This window comes from Dipteris shenzhenensis, chromosome 17 (assembly GCF_047967505.1).
Source record: "Dipteris shenzhenensis isolate YYH24624 ecotype China chromosome 17, Dip_SZ_1.0, whole genome shotgun sequence".
Lineage (NCBI taxonomy): Eukaryota > Viridiplantae > Streptophyta > Polypodiopsida > Gleicheniales > Dipteridaceae > Dipteris > Dipteris shenzhenensis.
Genome location: NC_141612.1, coordinates 8080156 through 8101533, shown reverse-complemented (window position 1 = coordinate 8101533; position 21378 = coordinate 8080156). Strand labels below are relative to the sequence as shown.

The following is a 21378-nucleotide window of genomic DNA, read 5'->3' as shown; positions in this document are numbered from 1 at the left end:
GTTAATGAATTTAAGTTCTAGAATTAATGAATTGAGTTCAAAAGAAGGGGATTTTTGGACCAACCATTTATGCAATGATGCACTACAATTACATTTTATGAAATTTGTGTGTATCTGCATGCGTTGAATCGCACATTTGCTTTAACATTGAGCCTTTATCTGATAGGCCACACTTCTAATGGAGAGTACGGCACATGGGTCATTCTCATAAGCCCCCAATAAAGTAATACCATGAAGGTTTGGCAATCTGAAAAAATCATAAAGATAGTCCAAATCAATCATTTTTAACATTGAATTGAAATGACTCTATGCATTTCTTTACTCATTGATGGGCCAATAGTAGCTCCCCTTCTTGGTCAAGATTCACTTGGAGAAACGCACTTAGAGAAAGATAATGACATTGAATAAGCAGAGAAACAAAACAAAAGGTTAAGGCGTACACTATGCATCCTAGAGTCTCTTGAATGAAAATCTTGTTTAACAGATACTATTAGGAAACTAAGAAATGCTCTCTTTAATGAAAAATCTTGTTAATAAGTATTACTAGGAAACTAAGAAATATACTCCTATGCCAAGATTGTCCAATACTACAAGAGACTAGCTAGCTCGCCATGGTTATTGAGACTAGTTAGTTCACAAAATGCGTGCGTGTGCGCACGCCTGCCTGGCCCCCTTCACGAATAGCATTTTGAACCAAGTAGCCATGTACAAATTGCACTCATTCATGGACAGCTACGATGGATAAAATCAAATATCCATCGCCAAGGAGGACGAGAAAAGACAGCACTTATAACCAAGTGGGAAGCATGTGCATGCAAAGCCATTCCATCGAGACTCAAGAATTCACCATCTACCTTCCGAAGATTTATGGACACATCCGATTTATGGTGGACACATTCAATGAATACATAACCTAATCCCTTGCAATCTATCTAGATCTGTTTATACTAATGAAGATAACCATTTCCATTGTCTCTCAAGAAAGTTTTCAAAAAAGTGCTGAGCAAAGTTACATCACGGCGTAGTAAACCAATAGCACTTTTGCACTTGATTTAAACAAAAATATCCAACTTGGTGATAGTGTGACACAAGCACCAATCTGAGTTGTCCAAAAATCCATGGATTCCTGGCTACTCACATTTTCACTTACCCATTTAATCATTGAAATACAACTCCATTGCAAGAAAACAAGACCTTTCCAAACATTGGCTATGCTGTCTTATGATTTACCAGCCGATGCCTCATAACCTGCATTAACAAGCTCCTCCAGTCTGGCCGTAATCTGAGGTTCTGATAGCCATTCGAGGGCAACACTTTTTTCGACTCCAAATTCTGACACATACCCACAAGAGGGAAAGATTAACTTATAGATTTTGAAATATGACACAATAAAATTTGTAAACAAAAGATTGAACCGGTTAAAATGCAGGATACGGAATGCAATTCAGGAAATTTGTAAACAAAAGATTGAACCTTTTCAGACATGTTCAAAGATTAAATGCACTAAAACTGTAGCATCAAATGTGACATCATATTCAGAAAGAACCAAAGTACAACTCATTAATCTCAATTAGCATCAATTATAGAACTTCAAAAAATCTGGCCGCAATTGGGCTTACAGATCAAAAGTATATTTTGATCTTCAAAAATCTCCAATCTTCAAAATCACATTGTGAAAATTTTCACAATGCCGAAATAGACCACTAGCATCTATTCTGAGATGCATAATTATCCTTATTACTTTAATGTCCACTAAGATGTGTCCTGTATTTTCTTTGAGAAATCTTTTTTAGGAATTTTCTATCGCACTTCTACATGTTTTCTAGGCCTACAATGTTTATGATTGTGACGGGATGCATAGCCTTACCTTGTCAGACATGTCAGATGGATGGTCTCAAGGATTATCAAGGTGTTCTAGTGGTCTCACCTCATGAGAGATGTGTAAGTGTTCAGGTAGTGATAGCAATCGAAACAGAACTATCCATCAGTGGAAATCCCATGAAAGATCAAATTGGAACAACAAGAATCTCAGTGAAAACACAAGGGAAATTACCATAAAAAATCATGACTTTTCTTAGAAACAATGAGCATGGTAAAAGGAGAAGGGCCAGATGTTCCTTCAGAATTACAAAAGTACTCATGGTGACCCACCTCCTCATCACAGAAGGGTGTCAAGGTATTAGAAAGGTGGGAGTAGTGTGGACCCTATAGAGGAAGCCTACTAAAGACAATATTATGGATATTGGCACCAATCTCCACCCAAAAATATATGCCAGGCAAAGAGCATCAAGGCACAATGAAACTTCCTGACAAAGGGGAGGGACCTGGTCACCTGCTGGCTTGGCAACAAGAGGTGACAGGAAACTATCCTCTAGAAGACCGACCTTTCTTAAATGTTATTTTCCACATCAACGGTGGAAGAGGACTGGATGTCTATCTAGATGAATCTAGGAACATACCCAAACTCATTCTCTGAAAACACCACAAAGAGTGCAATTTCAATCTCATGCCAAACAATCACAAGGTTGAAAACCATAACCTCTACCATGAAGATCAAGCATACACACATACACACACTCTAGCATCCATTTATACGAAGGTCTTCATACTGAGTTTTTATTAGCACCCCTATTTTTGACAGGCAAACTCAGCATTGACAAAGGCTAGCACTAAGGAGAAGGCTAATTAAAAAGTAGTCCACATTCTCTTCATTCAAACCACAACTACTTGTTCAGAGTATTGACAAAGGCTAGCACTAAAGGAGAAGGCTAATTAAAAAGTAGTCCAAAATTCTCTTCATTCAAACCACAATTGCTTGTACAGATTATAGTATATTTCATTTTACATGAGCATCATTTATTCTTTTTTCCAGAGAAAAGAATTTTCTATTCATACTAGAAAAAACCAACCATACATATCAACAATCCGTGAGGCGCTGATCGTTGGAAATAAAGAGAAAAACTGGTTGTTGGAAAAACTAGCCTATTTTCAGAGAGCCCAGCTCATCCAATGAATACCTTGCTCTATGAATACACAAAAGACGCGGTTGCCCTAGATCATCACGTCCCACGCACACAAATGACGCAAGGGTGTAGATTATATCCTGCCAGATGGCAATGAGACTAGCCGCCGCAGGGGCTTGGTGACCTCCCATCACCAAGCTGAGTTATGCTTAGACACCGTCTCCCAAACACTGTCCTCTAGAGAAGACACGGGACGCTGCCAAGAAGGGGAAGTCACATCGTGTACCTCAATCCAGAAAACACTCTTACCATGGATCTTGTAAGCTGGAGAAGGCGTGGCCTCTCGTTATAACCCAATTACAATGCCCCCAGTAAATCCCTCTGCAATCTTTGCTCTCTCTCTCTCTCTCTCTCTCTCTCTCTCTCTCTCTCTCTCCAGATTTGTTGGATGTTGTTAGTCTAAGACTTCGCCATTATGAACATCATCCTCTGCATTGAGTGAAGAATCACTTGCACCGAGCTGCTTTCTGGCACTCCCACTGGCCACATCAGCACCAAACAAACACGTGGAAACACTCCCTAGCCTCAATTTTGCTCACAATCTTTAATGCCAGAGCGCCACTCTCAAAGCCGCCCCCATACAGCTCTACCTCCACCGCTCTTCAAGCGCCACCACAATGTATACATCGATGAACAGCGCTTGAATCATCTTTGGCGTTGCCTAAGAGATGCACAGTCTGAGGTTCCTCAGCAACTACAAGCTGGGGGCAACGTACATGCTAAGGTTCCCTCCCACCGCGCCGCCACTCCTTATGGCCACGCGACTGTCAAGCAATGTCAACTTGCTAAACCTAAAGTTTAGGTTTGTCGGGTTAACCTAGCTTGGATTAGGTTAGGTGCAATTAACCTAAGTTAGATTAGGCTTGACTAACTAGGATTGACTCAATTGTCCTAACTGTCCTAGTGGTCATAGGTTAGCTGTCCTAACAGTTCTGACTGTCTTAGGTGACCCCAAAAAACAAAACAAACAAACAAAAATTTCAGGCCTTTACAAGCTCTTTCAAGACTGTTTTCAGCCCCATTTGGACATCGTTTCGAAGCTTCTTCATCGACCTTTCTCTTAAGCCTCTCCATCGACATTTCCAGTGTCTACACACACAGTATCAAGTGCTTATTACAGCAGATTTTACTCACTATCTATCTCATTGAATCTGCTTCCCTTCATTAGTACCCACTTCTTCCTTCAGTGCAGCACGCATAGTTGCCAAAAACGGCCGTTTCTTGGCAGGAAACGGAAACGGCGAAACGAAAACGGCATTTCTTCAGAAATGCCATTTAGTAAAACCTACTTTTGACCTAAATCCCCAAAATCGCGATTCCGCCGCCGGGCTCCTTTTTTCACCGCCTCCCGCCCATTGCACTCCTTCTATCCATCCTTGCTACTCTCTCCTCCTTCTCTAAGCTCTCTCCATCCCTCCATCCTTCGCTCTCGGACTCTCCATCCCGATTCCCTCGGACCTCCATCCTTCTCTTTCCATCCTCTTCATCCTTCTCTCCATCTTCTCCATCCTGCAAGCTGCAGCTTGGCAGCGTGCTCTCAATCCCTCCATCCTCCTCCTCTCCATCCTCTCTTACCTATAACCTCTCCATCCTCCTCCACTACTACCTCTGATCCTCAAGGCTCCTTCCACCTCTCCATCCTCTTTTACCTTTGAGCTCTCCATCCTCCTCCTACCTCTCCATCCTTTCTCACTTGTGACCTATCCATCCTCCTCAATGCCGAGAAATGCTTATTAGGTCCGTGTCTCCCTCCTGGATAGTTATAAAGGAGGCAGTGGCTCCAAGAAGTGGAGATGCAACTATTGCCGCATAAGCAAAACGGAGTCTGTCACACGGGTGAAAGACCATCTAGCAGGTGTTCCCAACAAGGATGTAGGACCTTGTGAGTTTGTGCCTGCTCCAGTGAAAGGTGGCCTAACAGAATGGAAGCGTCTGCGCATGGCAACCTTGGCTGCAAAAAGTGGAGGGCAAGGGCTGCAAGATGAAGAAGAGGCTGTTGACACTGAGCCATTGGATGATGCTAGCACATTGGATTCTGCAAAGAGAAGTAGAGGGGCATCAACTACATCGAGCGCGGGTCCTAGTGCTACAAGAACACCCTTGCCACATGGATCAATTAGTGTGGATGCTAGTGCAGGAAAAAGAGGATCATTGCAAAGGTCTAGCATTCAAGCACGCTTGCAAAAGCAAGCAGTGAAGGAGGCCACTAGTGAGCTCACTAAGCTCTTCATACAGTGTGCAATACCCTTTCATGTGGCGAAGACTACACGATGGAGGAAGGCCATGAGAGCTGTGAGCCGCATTGGGTATGAATGGGAAGGGCCTACATATGAGGCCTTGCGGACAAGAGAGCTAAGAAGAGAGAGGGAACGTGTGGAAACCATGTTCTTGAGAGCCATAGATGCTTCCACTACAAGTACAGTGATTACAAGATTGTATATTTGGGAGCATATACGGGCAGCCATTATGGAGATAGGTGCTGAGAATGTGGTGTAGATGGTGACAGATGATGGCAGCAATTGTGTGCCAATGGGTGCCATGTTAGAAGATGAGTTCCCAAAGATTGTGTGGACACCCTGTGCCTCACATTGCCTTGATCTCTTGATCGAGGACCTAGGGAAGATACCTTGGATTGATGTCATCTTCTCCACAGCCCACATTATCGTGAAGTTTGTCATGAAGAGACCCTCTCGAAGTGGAGGTTCCGCTGGTAGAGAGGATCCTGTGGGGGAACGTTCTCTATGTTCTCTCAGTGACCTTGAGCTACTGAAACCTCTAGCCACAAGGTTTGCTTACATGTTCATAGTGGTGGAGAGGCTTGTGCAAGTGCGCCAGGGCTTGTTGCGCACGGTTGTGTCTCGGGAGTGGGGAGATTGGGATGATAGAGGCTAAGCAAAGTCTATCAAATTTGTCCGCATGATCATGGATGAGTCTTGGTGGAATCAGGCAAAGGCATTAATCAAATCGATTAATCCTATCTACACGGTGCTTCGCATCACGGACATGGAGGGAAGCACATTAGGGCTCTTGTACGAGTTTATGGACAAGATTGGAGAGGCCCTCAACAGAAACACTTCCCTATCGCCTGATAAGTAAGACTTTTTACTTTTGCAATATGTATAATTATTGCAGTTACTAACTTGCGATTTGCTCTCATGGAGCCTGGAATTTTCAGATATGTATTATGTATGTACTATAGTCTATGAATGTTACATGCATAATGCATTCTAATTTCTCGTGGCATGATTTAGGGTTGAGTCCATCCGTGCTATATGGAATAAGTGGTGGAATTGGTTCCACCGCCCAATCCATGCGGTGGCACATGTATTGCATCCCCTCTTGCACAGTCAAGAGCAATATGAGAATGACAAGTTGGAGGGGATGCAACAGTATCTTCAAAATTGGACGGGTGGTGACTTGGGGATGCAACGAAGAATGGAGGATGAACTTCTATTGTTCCGCAATGACAGCCTCTCCTTTGGTCGACCTACGGCTAGGCTCCGAGAGACACAGTTGCAGCCTATCTCCTGGTGGGAGAAATATGGCAACTGTACTCCTACTTTGGTAAGAGACAAGTTACAACGTCACTAGTTAGAGCTTAGTAGTTAAGCAATTTGAAGTTTTAAATTACAAATATGTTTAAATTATCAAGTTCCTAATACTTATCTCTGCTTAAATGGCTTATGGCAGAAACGCCTTGCTATATGTGTTCTCTCACAGAACTGCAGTTCCGATCCTTGTGAGAGGAACTCGAGCACTTGGGCCCTCTTTCACACAAAGAAGAGAAACAAATTCAGCACGGCTCAATTGGAGCGGTTGGTGTTTTGTCATTGCAACCTCCGTCTCCTTGAGTTCGCCGCCGGCTGCCCTGAACCTCGCCAAGTGAATGTAGACAAGGTGGACGTGAAGAAAATGAAGGCCATACTAGATATCCCACGGGAGGAGCTGGACATATACACCATGTTGTATGAGGAGCTGTCAACACCAGCACACCACACACGATCGTAGACTCAACCCTCTGGAGATGGTGCTAGTACTTCAACTACACCCAATGGTCCTGATCCTGATGTTGATGATTGACACGACCCCAGCACTCCTGAAACCTCTGATCTGCAAGCAAACACAAGAACACACCAAACGTGAGGAAACTCAGTAGGCTACTCACTACCCAACCATGACATCTACGGGATGCAATCCCAAATCAGGACATGTCCCCTCCGAGCCACGAGCTGAGCTACTGGCACGAACTCCCAACCAGAGCCTAACGAGCTTGGTGTCCCATACCACCAGGTGGTGCTGTGAAGCCTGGGATCTACTGCTGGGCCTTGGGCTATGCTATGATGTAGGCGTGCGTCTGCGACTCAATCCAACATCAGACCTAGCTCCTGGGAACGAGGCTTGCTCCCATCGGCTCTCTGAGAACTGAACCTATGGACCCCTTATATAGACTCGGGCCCCATGCGCCAAAAATAGTGAAGACCTCTAACTGGTTCGTACCCTTGCCACTCAACCCAAGAATCAAGCCTGCCTAGCTCTAAGCCTCCCCAGGCTACCCGAGCTAGTCTTGTGTACCCAGTACATGTCGGATACCAATCCGTGCACATGACATACTTCCCCTCCTCCAAGAACTCACTCCTGAGTTCGCTAAAAAACCCGAAAATGTCCTATGGAGGTTCTGTAATGTCTCCCATGTTGCATCCTCCTCAACATGATCCTTCCACTTGATCTTGTATTCTGTGATAGTTCGATTACAAATCTGCCTTTCACGAAATTGAAGTATACTCTCAGGCTCGTGTGGAATAAAAGTTAAATCTGTAAGTTCTATTATTTCTTGAGGAGAAACAAGTTGATCATCCACACCCAATAACTCTTTCAGTCTGTTGACATGAAATACTAGACGTACTTTAACATCAGGAGGCAATTCTAGTCTATATGCAACTGGTCCAATTCTTTTAATAACCTTGAACGGACCACAGTATCTGGGGGTTAACTTCGAAACCAAACCAATACTTAGGCTCTTGGATTCCTTGGGAATACGCAAATATACCATCGTTTCATCAGAGAACTCTCTAGGTAAACGATGTCTATTAGCATAAAATATGTCCCGATCTTGGGCACTTCTCATAGACTCCTTGGCAAACTGCAACATTTCTTGCATGTCTTGCAAGAATGTCTTTGCAGCATCATTTTGGATTCCCTTTAACCCAACCATAACTAGTGACTTAGGTTGAAACCCGTACATAAGCATAAAAGGACTGTAACTAGTACTCGAATGCTTTGCATTGTTATAAGCAAATTCTATCATAGGTAGATAATCTTCCCATGAAAACTATCTCTTAGAAACATATGCCCGAAGTATATCTTCAACCAATTGGTTGACCTTCTCTGTACTGCCATCAGATTGTGCATGATCTGAGGAACTCATACTTAGAGTAGTTTTCAACTTCTCAAAAACAAGTGTCCAAAAGTTACTTGTAAACTTGGAGTCCCTATCGCTGATTATGTCAAAGGGCAAACCATACAGCTTAAACAAGTGGTCCACAAACTCATGAGCCAGCTGAACAGTTGAGATGGTTGTTCTAGGAGGTAAGACCCAAATGGAGTCATGACCCTTGTGCGTTTTAGGCGAACCGGTAATAAAATCCATGGAAATACTTTTCCACTTATTACCTGGGATTTGCAATGGCTGTAATAAATCCGCGCTTCTAAGGCGTTCCGCCTTAGTAACCTAACAAACCTGACAACCTACCACATAGTTTTCTATAAATGCACACATCTTAGGCCAATAAAAGGTATGCTTCACAAGAGACAGAGACCGATGTATACCTGGATGTCCAGCATTAGGAGCATCATGACACTCCCAGAGAATCTTGGATCGAAGATCCGAAACATCTGGCACACATATCTTTCCATTCCGGAACAGCAAGCTGTTCCTAATCATCCACTGACCTCCCGTTGCCTGTACCGTAGGTGGCACAATCCCTGAGTCCTGGTCAACCATGGAGCTCCCATTGTGGACTTTCTGCCAATAAGAACTGAAATGACTATCAGTTGTGCAAAGCCCTCTCAAGGATTGAAATAGGTCTGAGGATATTTCCGTAAATGACATAGCATTTACAAACTTGACTTGACTTAAGACACCCGCCACACTATTCAGCGAACCTTTTCGATAACGTATTTCAAAATCAAAATCTTGCATTAATTCTGCCCATCTAGCCTTCCGTCCCCGCAATTCAAACCCATCACATACATACTTGATTGACTGATGATCGGTCAATACAAGAAACTTCGAACCATACAAGTAGTGTCTCCAAACCTTCAAAGCATACACAACTGCATAGAGTTCTTTTTATAGTGTGAGCCAACGATATTGGGTGTCGTCTAGCTTCTTACTCTCAAAAGCTACAGGTCTGCCCTCTTGGAATAAAGCTGCCCCAATCGCAAAATCACTTGCATCGGCCTCTAAAACATAAGGCCGGGTAGGATCAGGTAATGCAAGAACGGGTGCTTCCTTGATAGTTAACTTCAAGGTTTCAAAAGCCTTGTTCAATGCATCATTCCAAGAGATCGGTTGGGTAGACATGCATCCACGACCTTTCAATATGTTTGTCAAGGGTGCCGTGATGTGTCAATAATCACGCACCGACTTCCGTAGAAAAACCCTGAATCCTAGGAAAGAACGAAGTTGTTTCACAGTCTGAGGGATAGGCCATTCTAAAACCTTCTGGATACGATCTAGATCAATGCTAATATCTTCAAAAGAAATCGTGTGTCCTAAGTAAATGATTTCCTTCATAAAGAAGTCACATTTACTCATCTTAGCATAAAGTTTATGCTGTCTTAGTATAACTAAGACAATCCGGAGGTGTCCAATGTGATCCTCTAGCGTTCGACGTTCGGCTATATACCAAGATGTCATCTAAGAACACGACAATAAATTTGCCCAGAAAATCTCGGAACAAATCGTTCATCATTTGCTGGAAGGTGACAGGAGCATTCGTCAAACCAAAAGGTAATACGAGAAACTCGTAGTAACCATACCGAGTTCGGAATGCGGTTCGATCTATGTGTCTAGCATAGATACGGATTTGGTGATAACCTGTATGTAAATCAATCTTAGTAAAATACTTCGCTCTGGCCAAACGGTCTATCAAATCATCGGAACGAGGAAGAGGGTATCGATTCTTAATTGTCACTTTATTCAATCGTTAATAATCTATACACATTCTCCACGAATTATCTTTCTTCTTTCTTAAGAGAACAGGTGCTCCCCCAAGGTGATTTACTTGGGCGGATGTAGCCCATATTCAGATAATCTTGTAGCTGTGAAGCTAACTTATCCTCCTCAAACTAGCTCATCCTATACGGTGGAACATTAATAGGTTGAGCCCCAAGTACTAAATCTATGCGATGGTCTACTACCCGTTCTAAAGGTAAACCTTCCGACACTTGAGCACGGAATACATCCATAAAAGCAGCCAACAACGTTCTCAAATCACGATGTTCAAACACACTTAAATCATTAACAGAGATAACAAATGAAGAAAGACACATTTACTTGAGAGAGAGCTTTAAAACTTAAACATTTTAAACTTCAAAGCCATATTAAACACACAGCGATACATATCATAATGAGAAGTGTTTAATATATTCCGAAGCTGCATCGCAGATACAATAGGTCCCTGAGAAGAGGGAATATTATCACACTAAATACAAAATTGGGTGTCCTTATCCAAAAAAGAAAGGGTATGTTCCTTCCATCCAATCCGAATATCGTGGGTTTTAAACCACTCTATTCCGATTAACAAGTCCACATGCTCCAAGTGCATGGCATAGCACGTAAGAGCAGCTGTGTAGTCTTGAATCCGGATAGAAAACACTTCAATCTTGCGATCCCAAAACTGCTTCCCAACTGAAAGCTGCACCTCGTAGGTGTGATCGCTAGGTATCGTGGACAGCCCCATCTTCTGCACAAGTTTATAATTAACAAAGTTGTGAGAGCTGCCCGGGTCAAATAGAATGTGAACTCTTTGGTCCCTAACTTCTCCATAAACTCCAAAAAGATCATGGGAACCAAATAACGAATTATTAAAAGTGCAATTATAAGAAGGTGGGCAGGTAATGACATTTACAGAAATATATGTCATCGAAACTTGATTAGCTCCCTTAGCTTTGGTACCTAGACCCGCATGGAGCTTCGGTCCCGACGCTTGCTTCTGGTTCTTGCGCTTAGGACAATCATTCCTAGTGTGGCCCCGCTCCTCACATATGAAGCAACGTTCTTCTTTCTTTAGCTTCAACGTATGAAGGAAACGAGCACCACCATTCTTCGCTTGAGTCGATGTTTCTTAGAGGCGTTGTCTATAGACTTCGACTCCCCGGTAGCAGTGGTAGACTGGAAGAACTTCCTCTTGTTCTTCCCACCCGTGTCGGCAACTGTGGTTCCCTTTGCGCTAGCCATGGTATCATCATAGATGCGCGCATAATTCATGGCCTCTTGCAAACATTATTTGCCTTCAAGAAACCAGGCCAAATGCCGAAAACAAGATTATGCCGCAGGGGTTTAACATCATTAAGAAATGCTCTCGCACAGGCTAGTACACCCTACTACAAGATCACTTGCCAATAAAAGCGGTTGACAAATATGCAAAACAAGGAGTCAAGATAACAAGCATCAGCACAACAATTCTAAATAGAAGCTTGCACATATTCAACATTTACAAGCCCCCATCACAAAAATGCAACATGTTCCTCGCTTGCTTGGGAAAAATGATAGTAGGAAAAAGAAGCTCCAAAGCCTCCACAATAGTGTTGGGTGACTTCAATATAGACATGGAAAAAGCATCACAAGCCTCGAGTAGACATAGACAAGAGAGAAAGAGTGAGAGAGAAAAAAGAGAGAGAAAAAGAGAGACAGAGAAGTAAGAGAGTGGGAGAGAGAGAAAAAGAGAGCGAGAAAGGGGGAGGGAAAGAGAGAGAGAGAGAGAGAGAGAGAGAGAGAGAGTGAGAGAAAGAGAGTAAGAGAAAAAGAGAGAGAGTGGAGAGAGAGAAAAGAGAGAAAGAGAGAGAGGGAGTGAGATAAGAAAGAGAGAGAAAGGGAGAAAGAGATTGATCTGTAACTTGTACGAGTCAGGCAAACCATCCACAAAGAAACCTAACAAGGTCACTCGATCCATCTTTGTAGCCCTGGTCTACAAATCCCGAAACCTCTGAAGATAAACCTCAAAAGTCAGATTCAGCTTGGACATATCGAGGGCTTTGAGCTTGCCTACGATATTGTAATCTTCCTCCTTCTTCAGAAACTCTTTCCTGAAGACCCCTTCGAATTCTATCCATGTTGCAAGCTTGGGTCGGAGTTTCTTCCACCACAACAAAGCCTTTCCTGACATAAACCCTGCTGCAAGCTGTATTTTCTTGTCATCCGCGTAAGGGTGAAACTGAAAGTGTACTTTCCACTTGTGCAACCAAGAGTCAATAACCTCCTTGGTACGACACTTCGAATCTCCAAGAAAAGGATCTGAAGTGATGTTCGGACCTAACACTGAAGCCATGGCATCCACATGCGTGAGCGCCTGAACAGTGCTAGTCTAAAGTGTGAGTTCCCTTGGAGTTGCTATGTCAACCCCGTTTGATTTGTGTTAACCTACTCAAACTTTTCATCAAGAGCAGTGGTGAATTCACTGAAGGCTGTCTTTGTAATCAGATCATCGTAGAGACCTTGGTCATCCTCCGCATGGTAGTTCATATCCTGGTCTCCTATCACAAGCTCGCGGTCTACAGAATCAGCCATAACTGAATCGAACCTGATGAAGAAAATAGGTTGAGAGAAGAGAAGGAACAGGTGGTCTCGAAACTGGGAGGTTGGAACAGAGAGAAAAGCTGTCGAAACAGAGGGGGATGAGAAAAAGAGGCTGGCTGGACCAAAGGAGAAGGGGCTGGCGGAGGCTGTCAATCCAGGAGCCGAGCTCCTTGCTGGCCCATATGGAGTTCTGCAACAGGCGAAACCAGAGCATCAAATCAGGAAGGGGATGTGGAGGGGTAGAGGCTTGCACACAAATCTGCCCGTAGGGGAGGAGCTGCTGCTGCGATAAGGTCTAGAGTGGGAACGATGCTTTTAGAGGGCTCAGCCTCTAAGAAAGCGCCCCCCTCTTAACTTGGAGGGGTAGTGCTTTTTTTAGCATCAAGCCCCCCCCCCCCCTCCCCGGAATTGACGCAGCCTTGCCTGCGGCCTGCTCCAAGCTATGGCGCACCCCTTGACTCCCTCCTTGGCTGTGACCAGCCCTTGGCGCCCTCATGGTCACTGCTCAACCTGCCATACCTGGGTTCAACTGAAGCTCCGTCTCAGCCCATCGCTTCACTCCTACGAGCGCTTCTCTCCTACAATCTCTCTCCCGTGCAATCGTTCTCTGTCCCTCCAAGCTACACCTCGCTCTCTCTCTCACCTAATGCCTTAATTCAACGTCGAATTCACTCACTCTTTGCCTTCTCCTACCTTCTCCCTAATCTTAACCACTTCCCTTAACCGATGAACCAATCAAGCACTGGTAGAGTAATGAACATCAATTTCGAAATTAGGGCATACCTGGAGAAAAAATCGTCCAAAATTCTCGCAACAGAAGTTCCTACCTCAGGAGTTGGCTTTGATACCAACTGACATGATCCCATGTCATCACAATGTAAATATCCTAAGTCAAAGTACAGTTGACCATTGATTTGATCATAATTAAAGAGTTTTCCATTTGTATTGATTATGATCAAAGAGTTCTTTTAATGGTCAAAGATACTTGACTCTGGTCAAGTAAACCTGACTTCGGTTGGGGAGACTTGGTTTATTACCAAGAGGATTAACTGCGGTTAACCAGAGAACCACAAAGCTGACTACGGTCAGAGAGTGTTAACTTCGATCAACGAGACTTAGCATGCGCCAAGAGGGTTAACTACGGTTAACCAAGATATGCCAACTTCGGTTGGAGAGTTGTGCCAACTTCGGTTGGAGAGACTTGACTATAATTAAGGTGCCTCGACCTTTAGTCAAAGCCCTTAATCATGATCAAGAGCGTTGACTTCGATCAACGAGAGAATAAATATATATTTTTATATTTGTTATGTGTGCACGTGTTCAGTGGGGATGCCCACCATGACTACAATTAGTCCACACTGTGTTATTTGCATGCAAAGCGCTAACAATTAATGGGCGCCATGGTGGTGTGCTTTAATTAATTGTTGTAGGTACTAGGAAGAGTTATTTTCCTAAGCGCTACAAGAGCCTAATAAGAGTCTAAGGAGGCAGTTCGCCTGACCAAGTGCTTCGAAGACTCCAGAGTTGCCCTTAGTGGCATGTAATTAGGAAAGTAAAGTAGAAATTGACAAGTGGCTTGGTGCCAAGAAAGAGAGCCTAAGAGCCCATGTAATAATTCATTCACGTTGGATTTTTTTTATTTTTATGACAGCTTCTACGCTGAACTCATGTACTCAATTTCTCTCTTATGAATAAAAACCTTCGGAGGGGTCCAGCCCGACGATTGTCCTGGGCCCTAGTGCATCTGTTGAGAGAGGGAGAGCAAATGAGAGTGTTTTGGCTGTCTTTTGTGGGGAAGATTGCATTGGTATCAGAGCCAAGGCTCATAGCCTTCTCAGGCTGTGACGATCCAAGAGATAAGGAGGGAAAGAAGCAAAGACCCACCGTGACCATGTAAAGCGTTGAGGTGAGCGTGACGTGCAAGCGCAAGTGTACCTGAGCAAAGGAGGGAGTCGCCAAAAGTGACGAGGCCTATTACCACGACGACGCATAGCCCGTGGCGAAGGCAAAGTGTGGTGATTAAGCGTCTGCAAGCAGAAAAGCTAGACGAGGACTTGAAATCCTGATCGAATCTGGTTTCAGCAGCACAAGCGATCGACGCTAGCACTAGCCATGGGATTTTATTCGGAGGTCTCGTCGTGAGCAGAAGACTTTGTTCATCGTTTGGAGCCTCTGATGTTGTGCGTCAAGCTGCAGGCGTTTGATTCGCAATTGCTAGAAAGGTGTAAAGCAGCGGGTCTAGCCATCGTCCCATTTTTCGGTGACGCTGAGCGCTGACAGAAGCCCCGCGACGGAGGACTCTAGAAGGCGCAGGCGCGATGCGCAACGCTGCCCAGCCAGCCAAGGTCTGAAACCTTAGGCATGCGTGGCTTTTGCTGACGTGGCAGATAAGCAGCAGGCAGGTAACGTGGCAGATACACGTGGATGCTGATGTGGCAGCCAGCTCAGATGTTGACGTGGCAGGACACGTGTCAGATGACGTGGCAGTCAGCCCAACAGATGACGTGGCAGGACACATGGCAGCTGACTTGGACTGCCAGCTAGACAGCTGAGGTGGCAGACTTGAGGTTTATTTAACCTAACTTTGGTTAGTTAACCCTGGTCAGAGGTCTAGCTAACTTGACCCAACAAGACCAGTCTGGACTGTAACCAGACTGTGACCAGTCTAGTTAGTCCAGTTGCAGACTAACCAGACCAGAACCAGTCAGTCTGGTTAGAGTAACCAGCCGGTTACTCCATCTGGTTACTGTCCAAAAAAAAAAAGACAGTTGTAGAGACTGTTTCTGCTAGCAGTTTTCACCTATCTGAGAAAGTATTTACTGTCAGAAAAAGCAGAAATCAGAGAAAAGTCAGAGATCTGCACAAGTAAAGGGATGCATGCCTTTATGCTTAGAAAAAAAGGAAATCAGATGCATACTCAGTGCTTTTTGCAGCAGCCAAAAAAAGGGCAATATAGTTGTTGATGCCTTGGTAACCTTGTGGGTATATGCCTTGAGTTGACAGCCCAGTACTGGCATAGATTGTGAATGCAAGACACCTCTTGTTGAGGTAATTTTCTCTCTAAAAAGCAAACGCAGTGTGCATCAGTTGCATACACAGTGTGTGTGACAAACTTGCAGATCTCAGACAAATTCAGGGAAAATGGCTCAATCACCTATCCAGAGGGATTCACAAGATAGGGATGCACATCCAAGGCAGAGAAGTGTGCAACAAACTCAGCAAGAATTTGAGTAGATGGTACGCACTCGTATGCAGGAGATGGAAAATCTCAGAAGGGATCCAAGAGCAGCATTTGTTTCAAGCATAAAATATGCCTAATGCAGCTTCTGATGTGCCAATGCCAGAGGCACACTCTCGTGTACAGCCCGAGAGAGAGAGATCTCATAGGGGACGGTCTCATAGCAAAAAGAGATCAAGGCATCATCACCGATCTCCCAATCCTTCACCATCTACCTCGAGCTCAACTTCTGTATCTTCTTCTTTATCAGATAAACCATCAAGGAAAAGAAGGAAACACAAGAAGTCTAGGAAGAGTAAGTCTTCCAGAGAGACCAAGGAATTCAATGAGGGAGGTAAATCTGTCAAGTTTATGACCTATAATGGACAGTATGGTCATACAGACAAAGCATTGCAGTTCATCAGGCAGTTTGATGCTGCATTCGGTACAGAAAAGTTTTCAAAATCCTCCAAGTTAAGAATGGTCAGTTTGCACTTGACAACGACAGCTAGTGCATGGTGGAGTGCACAGACCACAGATGGGTCAGCCCCAAAGAAGTGGAAGGACTTCAAGAAAGCCTTCTACCAACAGTTTATGCCTAAACAGTTTAGAGATCATGTTCTTCAAGATTGGGACAGTTTGCATATGGATGTAGGAGATACAGTGGATGTGTACAACCAAAAGTTTTGGGATGCTTATTTGCAGGTTGCACCTTTCAAAAAGATCTCCAAAGGAACTCAAATGAGAAAGTACATAGCAGGTCTTAGTCCAAGAATCCAAGTAGTAGTGAGAATGCTTTGGGAGCAAAGAACATTCAAGACCTTATGCATTCAGCTTCAGTAGCTAGTCTTGTGCCGTTACAAGATCCATCCACAGTACTATCCTTGCATGCAGGACGTGCTGAAAGAAAGAAAACTGATTTTTCAAAATCAGAAAAGAAAGAGTATCCCAAGGTTGAAAAGAAAGGGTCTCAGCCTCAGAAGCCGAGGGGTACTCAGTTTTCAAAGTCATATAAAGGCAAATCCCCATTTACTCCTGAACAGATAGCTGAATTCCGCAGAGATGGGAAATGCTTTAGATGTGGGAAAGAGGGGCATATCGCTGCCCAGTGCCCTAAGAAGCCTTCGGGTTCTAAGGAGCAAAAAAAGCCACAAGTACCACCGAGGCCAATGGTGGGAGCAGTCCCAGATGTTTTGAAGAGTACTTCAGACCCAAAGGAAAGAGAGCTTTTGCTATCATGGGGAAAGATAAGAGACCAGCAAGCATTAATCCTATTTGATCCAGGGTCTACATACAATTTCATATCTGAAGATTTAGCCCTAAGATTAGGGATAAAAACTGAAGAGCTAGGCAAAGCTCTTGATGCTGATCAAACGTTCCAAGGGAATCCAGTGCAAGTTACTCCTTTGATTGGAAAGCTTCGTGTCCATGTGCAGAGCTATGTAGATCAGGAGGACTTCTTAATCTCTCCTCTCAAGCAGCATGATGTTGTACTTGATACACTGTGGTTCCATCGAAAGGAAGTAACAATAGAATACCCTGAGAGGGTGCTGAGTTTTATCCATAGGGGGAAAAACCAGCGTTTAGTTGCCAGGAATATAGGGGAGACTATCCCCATTGTATCTGATGTTACATGTGGTAAAGCAATAAAGTCTGCAGTTTCCGCGTACATGGTTTTTGTAAAAGAAAAAGAGAATGATATGCACGCTGAAATGAATGATGCAGACAAAGATAAATTTCAGTTTCTTGTAAACTTTAAAGATTGCTTTTCCGATGCTTTGCCAGGGGAGTTACCCCCAGAGAGACCAGAGGATCATCAGATAGAGTTAATGCGTGGTAGTGAGCCACCAAATAGACCACCTTATAGAGTCAGTGCGACTCAGAGAGAGGAGATTATAGTTCAGGTACAGGACTTGCTATCCAAAGGGTTGATTCAGCCCAGCTCGTCTCTTTTTGCTCAACAGTACTTCTAGTACACAAGAAAGATGGTTCTTTTTGAATGTGCATTGATTATCGTGCATTGAATAAGATGACCATCAAAAACAGATTTCTGTTACCACGCATAGATGATGTGTTTGACCAACTCAAAGGAGCAACAGCTTTCAGCAGGATAGACTTGAAGAGTGGCTATCATCAAGTCAGGATACAATCGCAAGATGTGCATAAGACAGCTTTTCGCACTACATTTGGGTTGTATGAATACTTAGTGATGCCTTTTGGGTTGACAAATGCTCCAGCTACATTTAATAGAATGATGGATCGCATCTTTCGAAAGTACAGACATTTCACGGGTACTTTCTTTGATGATATCTTAGTCTTTTCAAAGACAGAAGAAGAGCACAAAGAACATCTTGCTTTGGTATTTCAAGAACTTCGAAATCATCAGCTTTTTGCTAATAGCAAGAAAAGTGAATTCTTTTTGGAAGAGATCCATTATCTGGGGCATATAATATCCAAGAATGAGATACAGATGGATCCTGCAAAGATCCGAGCCATCCAAGAATGGCTTGAGTTGAAAACTGTGCATGAAGTCCGTAGTTTTTTGGGACTTTGCTCCTATTACAAGAGATTCATCAGGCATTTTGCTATATAGCAGCTCCACTACATGACCTTACTAAGAAAAATACAGCCTTTACATGGGGAATATCATAGAAAAAAGCATTCAATACACTCAAGGAGAAGTTGACTACAAAGCCTATTCTTGTAGTCCCGGATCTTTATCAACCTTTTGATGTTGATTGTGATGCCTGTGGAGAGTGTGTTGGGGCTGCATTACATCAGAATGGACATGTAGTAGCATATGAGAGCCGAAGATTGCGTGATGCTGAAAGATATTTGGGAATCTATGAAAAAGAATTATTGGCTGTAGTTCATGCTGTGAACACATGGAAGCACTATCTTTTGGGTGTAGATTTTACTGTTAAAACAGATCACCAAAGTCTGAGATATTTTCTAACTCAGACAAAACTTTCCGAGAAGCATATGAAATGGGCAAATATGCTGTCAATGTATCATTTTCAGATTGTCCATACCCCAGGAATTCGGAACAGAGTGGCAGATGCCTTGTCCCAAAGACCCCAGGTCAACAATGTGACTATTGCTTATCATCAAGACCTGGAAGGTATGAGGGAGCAATATGCAAATGATGCAGATTTTGGTGAGATTTTACAGCAAATGCAAGAGGGGCAGTCCACTAGTCACTATTCCTTGAAAGATGAGTATCTAATGAAAGATGACTGCCTATGCATCACCCAGGAGATGAGGAAAAAGATTTTGGAGGAATGCCATGCACCTCCCTATGCTGGACATAGAGGAATTACAGCAACAACTCTAGCACTAGAGAGGTATTTCTTTTGGCCAGGGATGCGGAAAGATATACATCAGTTTGTTACTGAATGCCTTACGTGTCAGAAAGTGAAGTATGATAGACGGAAGGCACCTTGCCTACTTATGCCTCTTCCAATGCCTCATGCACCGTGGGAAAGTATTACAATGGACTTCATTTTTTATTTGCCAAGATCAAAGTCAGGGAATGATGGGATTTGGACCATCATTGATAGATTCAGCAAGCAAGCTCATTTCATTCCTCGCAAAACCATAAAGGCAGATCATGTGGCTAAGCTTTTCATGGCACAGATCTTTAAGTACCATGGTATGCCTAAGTCCATTGTCAGTGATCGAGATCCCAGAATGACCAGTCTATTCTGGAGAGCTTTATTTGATAACATGGGGACGAATCTGAATTTTTCTTCTTCTTTCCATCCCCAAACAGATGGTCAAAGTGAAGTAGCAAATTCTACAGCATTGGATATGCTGAAATGCTACGTGGGTGACCAAGGTTCAGACTGGGAAAAGTACCTACCATTGGTAGAGTTTGCTTATAATAATACAGTACACAGCTCTACAGGGAAAGCCCCCTTTGAGGTCATTTATGGGAAGGTGATTCTGCCACCTATCCTGAGGACCAAGGATGAAATATTTGCAGCTGATCAGTTTGTGAGAGACCTCCACAGACAGCTTATAGCCAAGTCCGAACAGCAATCGAAAGGTCTCAAGAGAAGCATAAAAGAGCTGCAGATAAGCATAGGAGACAGTTAGATCTCAAGGAAGGGGATTGGGTACTTTTAAAGTTCGAGAAAGCTAGGCTCCACAAGTTTAAAGGCAAACAAAAAGTCTATGCAAAGTTATCTCCCAGGTACTATGGCCCTTTCAGGGTTACAGAAACAATAAATGAGGTTGCATACAGGTTAGCATTGCCAAAGCATTGGAGGATTCACAATGCATTCCATGTGAGTCTTCTAAAGAAATTCCAGGGGCCAAAGCCTACAAAGCCAGTATCAGAGGATCCACTAGAAGTGGATAAGCTGGAGGAGGTCCTTCAGCCAGAGCAAATTGTGTACCATATTGTACGCAAAGGCCCTCAGGGCAAGGAGTTTTACAGGTATCTTGTAAAATTCAAGAATTATACGGCATTAGATGCCAAGTGGATGGATGAAGACATGTTATCCAATCATCCACAGCTTTTGGATGTTTACAAGGAAGCTTTTCATTTGAGGTCAACTGAATAGAAGCCGAGTGGATGTCACCACAATGTAAATATCCTAAGTCAAAGTACACTTGACCATTTATTTGATCATAATTAAAGAGTTTTCCATTTGTATTAATTATGGTCAAAGAGTTCTTTTAATGGTCAAAGAATTGACTACGGTCAAAGATACTTGACTCTGGTGAAGTAAACCTGACTTTGGTCGGGGAGACTTGGTTTATTACCAAGAGGGTTAAATGCGATTAACCAGAGAGCCACAGAGCTGACTACGGTCAGAGAGTGTCGACTTCGGTCAACGAGACTTGACATGTGCCAAGAGGGTTAACTACGATTAACCAAGATATACCAACTTCGGTTGGAGAGTTGTGCCAACTTCGGTTGGAGAGACTTGACTATAATTAAGGCGCCTCGACCTTTGGTCAAAGCCCTTAATTATGATCAAGAGCGTTGACTTTGGTCAACGAGAGAATAAATATATTTTTTTATATTTATTATGTGTGCACGTGTGTTCAGTGGGGATGCCCACCGTGACTAGAATTAGTCCACAATGTGTTATTTGCATGCAAAGCCCTAACAATTAATGGGTGCCATGGTGGTGCGCTTTATTTAGTTGTTGTAGGTACTAGGAAGAGTTATTTTCCTAAGCGCTACGGGAGCCTAATAAGAGTCTAGGAGGCGGTTCGTGTGACCAAGTGCTTCGAAGACTCCAGAGTTGCCCTTAGTGGCATGTAATTAGGAAAGTAAAGTAGAAATTGACAAGTGGCTTGTTGCCAAGAAAGAGAGCCTAAGAGCT

General features: G+C 43.5%; 1 protein-coding gene across 2 annotated transcripts in view; it reads right to left on the bottom strand.

Moving 5' to 3' along the window:
- Positions 1–963: 963 nt before the first annotated feature.
- The window catches only part of LOC147891624 (NADH-ubiquinone oxidoreductase B8 subunit), a 34279-nt gene continuing 13864 nt past the window's right edge, over positions 964–21378 (bottom strand). For both annotated transcript variants that reach the window (XM_087388823.1, XM_087388824.1), the window contains exon 3: positions 964–1332. In XM_087388823.1, the coding sequence (XP_087244949.1) occupies positions 1220–1332 (113 nt within the window). In that variant the 3' untranslated portion in view covers positions 964–1219. The remainder of the gene's footprint in view (positions 1333–21378) is intronic.